The sequence below is a fragment of the Blastomyces gilchristii genome, assembly GCF_000003855.2.
Source record: "Blastomyces gilchristii SLH14081 genomic scaffold supercont1.1, whole genome shotgun sequence".
NCBI lineage: Eukaryota > Fungi > Ascomycota > Eurotiomycetes > Onygenales > Ajellomycetaceae > Blastomyces > Blastomyces gilchristii.
Genome location: NW_003101682.1, coordinates 2,525,186 through 2,533,834, shown reverse-complemented (window position 1 = coordinate 2,533,834; position 8,649 = coordinate 2,525,186). Strand labels below are relative to the sequence as shown.

Here is an 8,649-nt window from a genome sequence, read left to right as displayed (position 1 = left end):
GGGGGTGGAAGGGTGGAAGGGGTGTTAAGAGCGGGGTAGGGTAGAGGGTGGGAGTGGTAAAGCGGGCTGCGCAAGCAGCAAAGCGAGCGTAAGCAAGCATTTGATGCTTGTACTTATGAAGTTAAAAGAAAATGAGAAGACAAAAGTCTCGCGTTACAGTATTGTATCTCTAGAGAAATATGATATTACGAGGAGAAGCAAGGCAAAGAAAAAAGTAAATAAAGTAACTAATAGAGAGTATAAAACAAGCATGGTTTGTTTACGCGAGGTCATCACACAAGCAGGCATGAAAACAGTAAGTTGGGAGTGAACTAAATCTCAAACAAACAGGATAAAAAAGTAATAACTAATAGAAGAAATAAAACAGCAATTGTCATTAATAGCCAGTATGTAAAGAAACACGTAGCAGGAAAGTACCTCAAGCCAAATCAACGACTTAAGTCTCATCTCAAGTCTAATCAGAAGGATATAAATGATTGAGAGAGAGAAAGAGAGAATGAATGAACGAGACATTAAGAGATGAGAGAGACAAAAAGGAAATTAAAGGGACAAACGAAAAAAAAAACCTCAAATGCCCTTCCCATGCATGTCCACGTCAGTCCCGTAAATTGTTTGGTGTACTGAAGAATACATTCGGGACATCTTTTGAGGACTTTGTAATATAAAAGTAAGAAATTTACGAGGAAAAAAGTGCCTCGAAGAAATGCTCATGTTTGCGTATTTTCCAGCACGCCCTTTTTATTACCTCTGGCTATTTATTAGAATAGCCGGGCCATCCGATTATTGTTCGATCCTGTGGATTTGGGTGCTGGATCATTCAAAGCCTTTCCAGTTAGACTGGTAGTGGTATCATTAATGTCTTGGCCCGTTGGTTGGAGTAGGCTCAGGTCGTTAATGAGAGCTGGGAGGGAAATTTTGTTGATGCGGGGACCAGCAACAACAGGTCCGACGATAAGGCCAAGGAAAACAACGAGCATGAAAAAGTAGAGAATGGCAAAGCGAATAACCCTTCTCTTTCGGAGCTTGGATTGTTTCAGAGAATAGATTGGAGGGCGGATTTGGCGGCTACAGTTCATGGTTAGCTTTCAGTTTCCTTTATTTTATTTTTAACTTTTCTAATTAACGGATGCGGGAAAGGTACATCATACCTTGGACGCAGCCAGAAGAGCATTACTGAGTGACCCTTGTCAACATTGACCCCCTTGTCCACACATTATGGGATTGCACAAGTGGGCCGGCAGGCATGGAAGAACAAAAAGAAACGTGTTCCAAGGGATAAAAGTCACGCCAGCGGAACATTCCAAGTTCCGTGTTCTTGCAAAAGAAAATTCACGTCCTGGTTGAGACATCGAGTCCCCACCCCACCCTATACCCATTTACCATTCCCCCATGCGACATTCGAGGTGTCGTGACGGAATTCTCGTGTCAGAGCGAGTGAAATGATCAATTTGTAAAAGAATTCTCTGGACAGCGACTACCGCGATCATTCCAAGCAGTGCTTTGGCGAAAACCCATCCTTCCAAGAAGAACATAACTTCGAAGAAGGCCAAGAGCATAACAACAGCGACACATGGGCGATAGCTGCGAGTACAGAGCCAAACTTCTTGCAACACATACTCAACACGGGACCCATGCAGCAAGCCATTGCGAAAAGAATCGCAAGGCAGCCGGCATTGATCGCGATGGGAGCGAAAGCGACGATGGCGAGTCGGATCAGAGAACTAGTAGGTTTTGCATCCTCGACTCCCGTCTGAGCATTGATGAAAAGATACGGAATGAGAGTAACGGCCACAAGGACAAGGGGTCCAACAATTTCGCTGAAGAAAATATTGGTGAGCTGTGCCCGAGGAGCATCGCCAGACAGCTTCTCTGAAGGAGTTCCGAGAACTTTGCGCTTATAACCAGTGATCCGAGTACGCGAGAGCCGACAAAAGGCAATCCATGAAGACGCGTGTGAACGAGAATTGCCACGAGAAAGCCACCGCAGGTAGTCACGGTAATCAATGAAGAAATCGTTCCAGGCAAATTGATGAGGGTTGAACAGGAATGGTGAGATGCAAAGGGCAAGAAGTGAAGCCCAGAAGTAGAGTAGCCACCCAGCCCAAACAGTCAGCGTTGAGAACAGCAGCATCATCAACAACCTCGCGCCAAGATATATGGACGGACCAGCGAAACGAGAGTAGAGTACGCCGAAAGGAATACGAGCAGTAGCAAACCCACGGCCGGTACCGATGTATCTAGCACCTCCGAATGACAAGTTGTTATGCAGTGAGTTGGCGTAGATCTGACAGACAAACACTTCGAAGAAAGGAGATAGCGATCCGAAGTGCTTCGCAAGACGAGTAAGCGCACGCCAGGCTCCTCTTTCCGTAAGTTCCTGAACAACCAATGGAAAGAAAGACAGTAAGAACACGATGCAAATGGAAGCAATGCAACGGTTAACCCAGGCCTGGATGGGATCTGTGTCCGCGCATCCGGTAGGGAGCAGGCGATCGGTAATTGGAACTCCTTTCTTCACGATACAGGGGATAGTTTGGTTGCGCAAAGCACCGAGATTCGTCAAGCAAATCATGAACATCTGCACGGAAAACATAATGAAAAGGTTGTTGATGTGGAAACCAGGATGCGCATAGTAGAATGACAAGAAGCGATCGAGCGGTAGTTGCGTACCCAAGTAGTAGTATTCTCGAGACAACATCTGTTCACCCATACCAGTACCAATTTTGGTGGTGAAATTGAGAACGGAGCCAAAGCCAAGATCACGACCCTTTCCGCACTGATAATATTCGCAATGCTTAATCCGGCCACCACGGAGAAGCGCATTCATACCGGCATAGATATCCTCGTTGAGATGTAATCCCTTTTGTGCTTTCGAAACACCACCTCGTGTGGTCATGAATATGCCGTTGAGGAAATCAGGATGACCATAGTGGAGCTTGCCACCAATTTGAGCAAGTGTTCGAGCAAAGAGGGTACCGAAAGTCTGTTCCTTGCCTGCAGCAACATCACCAAGGATTCCAATATTCTCCGAAAAGATGTATTCGCGAGCGCCAAGGATTGCAACCGGGTTGGTTTTGGCAGGAGGGAGTCCGGGAACGTATGGCGAGACATTCTCCGGATTCATCTCCTCAAATTCGGCAAGAACACTGCGGATCTTCAAACATTCCTCCAGATAGTTATCCTGATTAGCGTCAATGAGCTGGATATATTCACCACGGTAGAAAATTATCGCATGGTTCTGATTATCGGATTTCCCATCTCCAAGAATTGGATTACCAGAAAGCTGAATTCTGAACTTCGGGCGGCGTAGTCCATTTTCCATGATCTCAGAATGGCCATCGATCAGGGCAGAGTATAGTCTGGGTTCCTCACCCTCGTTAGCAGGTGGCTCCTCATCCAAATACGCAATTTGAAGATCCGGGTAAGCTCTGAGTAAGAACTCGGTGTTTTCACGTTCTTCCTTGTTAAATTTTGCAAACCGTTGCATAGAGACCACGATCCTGAACTTGCGGCGAGCCATCCTTTCCAATTCCCTTTCGAGCTTCTCTGAATTGCCACCGAACATTTGAACAACTTCGGGGTTTTCTACACGGTACAGAAGCTTAATCGCACGGCTGTAGTTCATGAAACCGGAAATGGTACGATACAAAGTTTGAGAGCGAAGCGAAGCCCAGATGCGAGTCCGAAGGGTATACTCTGGTGCAGCGGATTTGAAGCCGATGCAGTAGAACGGAAGGTCATCGATTTTCGTTTTAGCTGCGTCCTTTTCACTTTTCTCGTCTCCATTGAATTGAGAGGTTTCATCGGCCAGAATTTTGGTATCCTTGACAAAGCAGTCCCATTCGTGTGGATGAAGTTGCTTAAGGTATTCTAGGAGCGTCACACGGGAGTAGGGCTCATCCTCGCGAATGATTTCACGTAGGGAAAGAAGAATCTTTTCACTATAGTGGGGAATAAGGACCGTGAATGTAGGCATGTTGTCAACTGGCACTGGCTCAGGAATCGGAGTTGAGAGGGATTGGGCAAAGAACGAGATACGACGTTCTGCCTCGCTCTGGGTCGGAAAGAATTCTGTCTTGAAGGAATTATCTTCTTGCGATACAAAGAATGTAGGAGCCCGTAGTGTCCGTTTTCCTTCCTGTTCCGAGGGGACCTGGTGATAGAGGAGTTTCTGAACATGATCGATCGCCAGCAAGTGCTCTCTATACATCGAGATAACAATTGCGTTCCAAACCTGTGAGATGAGGACTTTGGGCTTATATTTGATTTCCATGTCGGTAGTTGCAAGGACCTTCGAGTAAATTCGCTTCGGTAAGCGGGAGAAAATATTTCTCCAAGGAGTCCAGATAGATACCCCGAGGTAGAATGAGCGGGCGACTGAAAAGACAGCGTTGAGAATAACATAGCATAGGTAGGTATCAAGGAAGAACAAGCTGAGGTCGGTGAAGAACATGAGACCCAGCAGGATCCTGGGTTGTGCTTTGCAAAGAACATCCGCCGACGCTCCAAAAAGTTTATCACCAGCGCACTGGTTGATCTTCATCTGTGACAAGATCCGGATTGGGTCACGGAAGGAGAGAGTCAGGAAGAAATATGACTCAGCAAGTTTAACACCGAAAACGCAGACCCATAGGCCGTAAGACATCCACATGTCATTTCCACGGAGTCTGGGGTAGCTAGCAGTAAACGTTTGGCTCGCAACGTATTGGCGAGAATTCTTTCTCATATAACTGCCAAAGAGCCCACCAAGTGGCATAACCGAGAAGAAGAAGAATGTTGCTAGGTTGACAAAGAATGATACAACACCCAAAACATGGGAAGCTTTATGATCTTGAGTAACCCCAAAGACAAAAACTGCAGGCCCGATGTTGATACAGAAAATTCCGATGAGGAAGAGCAGCCGTTTGGTCAAGTGCTGTGCACCAGCCCACGCTCGAGGAACGTAGCACCATTCGCATATTGTGGCAAAGATCATAATGAAGGTGGCCACAGCACCACCCAGCCCTGTGGCCGTCCACCGCGCGGCAGCAGTAGGGGGATTGTTTTCCAGCTGTTTGTATTCCCTTGTGTAGAGAGTCGGTGAGTTGAAAGCAGTGTAAAACCAAAAGGCACCGACGTGGATGACCCAGATACGATTAAAATTCACCATCATATGGAACCAAGATCGAGTTTCCTTGTAGGTCTTGAAAAACACTTTTTTCCAGTTAACGTCCTTGAGTTTCTGGTATCGTTGGGCGGGCGGCACGTCTACAATGCGGGATTTGTCATTCATCACAATCCGTTCGATTCCTTCGGGGTACCAGAAGAGCTGGTTGATGTCATCGTAGCCGATGATCTTATTGTGATCTTTTTCCCGTCGAACGTACTTTCCATCGAAGATCTCATATCCTTGGTCGCGACAGTATTGGTAGAGTGGGGTGATAATATCGTTGAGGTAAGTGAATTCTTCAACAGGCTCCACGCGATTTTGGCATTCGGGCGAGTGGTAGTAGTCGTCGGCACACTTAAAGATGAAGCAGAGAGCTTCGGGCATGAATCGGACCTGATTGGCTTCGCCCCAGCAGAGCAAATATAAGGCTATTTGACGGGCACGCTCATGCTGGGACATGCGATTCATCCTGGTTTTCCAGCGATACTCTGCAGCTTCCAGGCTGTTGTCTCCTTCCATATCAGCGAGTGTTTCTTCTTCATTTTTCGGGTCATTGCCTGCGGCTTTCTTGGCGGCTTTGCGAGCCTTTCTAGTTTTGCGATTGCCCTTGCCTAGTTTCATGTTGGCAAATCCTACGGCATCATCCAAGTCGAGATGAGCAGCGAAATACCAACGGCGATAGTTTGCATTATCGCCCCCAATATAGTCTGCATGAAGAGACAGAAGAGCCTGGTTGGGGGTCAAGCGGGACGCCCTAGAGTCAAGCAAGGTCATAAAATGGTCGTACATGTTTCGCATGCTATCACGCTGGAATCCGAATTTGTTGACGAGGTCCAAGAAGATGTCTTCGATCTCCTCCTTGGAGATAGGGATTTGGGCATCTGAAGTCCAGGCGGGATACGGCTCTCGGGAGCGTTGGCCAGCAGGGAGAGCGTTGCCGTAGTCGAGTCCATAGACAGGGGTAGAAGCACCAGAAGACCTGTTTGCACCGTAGGAGATCTGCGAGGAAGGAGGGCGGTAACCACGGCCGCCCATCTGGTGCTCGTTGTAGCTGTTGTACCGCTCATCACCGCGGCCATAGTAATCCATATCCGCAGCGCGCGCAGTTTCAGATTTCATGGTAAAATCACTAAAGGTTTCCGAGTCTTCTTCGGAATCATGACCTCTGCGACGCCCTGGATGGGCTCCATTGTAGTAACCCGCAGTGCCTTGATCGTAGTATTGATCGTTGTAGTACTCGTCGTCATAACCCTGCTGGTTATCGTAGTAGCCATCTTGCTGATATTGGTCTCCGTAGCTATGAACAAGAATTAACCAATCTCAAGTCAGTAACTTTCTGTAGCGGTGCTATTGGGACGGAAGGTTAATTACCCCTGGTTGTCATAGTATCCATCATGCTGCGAATAATCATTCTGCTCGTAGTATCCGTCTTGGTAGTAGGAGTCGCCTGGTGTATTCTGGGGATAGCCATCACCATACCCATTCCCATTTTGGGCCCCGCCCCCACCTTGCGGTTGGACCGACATGATTCAATGGATAGTAATTATTTTTCTCCGCTGCAATGACATATATTCACAAGCTATCACGTCAGCGATTATCCTTTCATAGGGTTATTGTTGGGAGAAGAAGGCTTCGAGATGTATCTCCATCAACAATAAGGTAACCACGACCCAGGAGGGAGAGAACACCCAACTCACACTATATTATACCCATTAATGCTGATATATGAAGGACTAGGGTGATTCCGTGGATGAAATGGGTTTATTATTGACAGAGAGATAGTCGTCAGTTGTCGAATGGCTCACTAAAGGAAACCAGGGTCGAGCAAATAAGTAAACACTAGCAGCGCAAAACGAAGGTAGATTGGCAACCCAAAACAAATAAAAAATTCAACCTGTATAATTCGTTCAGGTGCTTGCTGTGATTTTCCTTTCTTCTTCTGGGCGAGAAAGCAAAAGTGGTCGGAATTTCTTCGCGGATTTACTGAAGAACCGAACGAGTTGATTTGGCTCTTGACACAAGCGAGCGGGTTTGTGGTCTCCACGCCAACAAGGAGAGAGAGGAAGGAATCGAGGACGACGACACTTTCTACTAGGTGGGCTCTATAGCACTCGAGACCCTCTGCGTATCCGAGACAAGAATTGAGAAGCAGAGGGGGAGAGTCGAGTCGTGGATTGGGGGGGGAGAGGAAGAAAGGAGGAAGAAGAGGAAAAAGAAAAGGGATGGGTTGAGTTGGGTTCCTGTTCCTGTTGTTGTGAAACGAGCGAAGGGGGTCTGCGGTTACTCAGCCAATAGTGCCGAAACGAGAGAAGGCGCGGCGGCGGTCGTAGCAGCAAAAGCAACACCAGGAGACGGACATGAGAGAAGGATCCGTACGACTCTACTATTTCCCGTCCTCCCAGCTTTACTTTGACCCTTTGTAACGAGTGGGAAGGTAAAGTAAATAGGTTGGGGCCCGTGGGAGAAGAGAGGACAGAAAAACAATGTGTCGACTACGAAGAAGAGAAAGAAAAAAAGAAAAAAGAGGAAAAACCAAGGAGCACAGAAAATCAGAGGCAAGAAAAAGTTGGCTGTGACAGTAGGATGGAGGGAAGAACAAGAGGCAAAAAAAGTTGGCTATGACAGCAAGAGTGGAGCCTACACGTCAACTGGACCCACTACCGGCTTGGCTGACTTGCCAAGAAAGTTGATGTGACTTAATCATTTGAACCACTACTCCGTAGTTGTCAGGTGAACTCTGTAACGTGATCAACCACTCAACGCCCCATTTCGCCATCATGATGATGAAATATTTTCATTGATATCTTAACAATGCAATTAGATTTTAAGGTGATATATTATATGATGAAAATATATATAGAAAATTACATATAAAAATATACAGCTAATTCTGTAGATATTTATTAAGCTTAATAACTCACCTGAAATATGAAATCTTGAATGAAGATAGATTCAGTGAGTAAACAGCTATTAAATTAGTAGAGATTATAATATTATCAGATTTATTCAGCAGTGAATTCATAAATATTCTGATAGAACTCTGAAAATGTGATTTAATCACTCTTTGTAAAATCAAGAATCTACTTTTCTGATTAGAAATATAATTTTTAAATTCTTTAATCTTTTTCTTATTTAACTGTGATTACTGCTGTACAGCAGCTTGTTCTTTCTTCTCTTTTTACTCTTAAGTCTTTCTTATATCTCTAAGCTTCTTTTCAATCTGCTGTTGAGTAGCTCTTGCAGTCTTATTTATATCTTTTACTACTTTACTGTTTAATAAGCTATCTCTTACTCTATTCTCTTCTTTATAATATTTATCTTCTTCTATTTCTTAAGAATAGTGAATTATAACTTGATATTCTTTTTATTACAAGTCTACTCATTCTTTTTAACAGCTTCAGAAGTGATTATTTTCTTATATATAATTTATATCTTTATTAATAAAAAGAACTGTATTAATAATAAATTTAAAAAATCTTATAATCTTATTACTCTATTAT

At 45.2% G+C, this 8,649-nt stretch overlaps 1 protein-coding gene across 1 annotated transcript; it reads right to left on the bottom strand.

Annotated features, from left to right (window-relative positions):
- On the bottom strand, positions 1–7,746 carry BDBG_00352 (1,3-beta-glucan synthase component FKS1). The gene is made up of 4 exons (XM_031719847.1): positions 6,847–7,746; positions 6,521–6,705; positions 1,149–6,446; positions 1–1,065 (listed from the first exon to the last, which is right to left on the bottom strand). The coding sequence occupies exons 2-3, from the start codon at positions 6,673–6,675 to the stop codon at positions 1,484–1,486; spliced, it is 5,118 nt and encodes a 1,705-aa protein (XP_031575754.1). The 5' UTR covers positions 6,676–6,705; positions 6,847–7,746; the 3' UTR covers positions 1–1,065; positions 1,149–1,483.
- Positions 7,747–8,649: the final 903 nt, after the last annotated feature.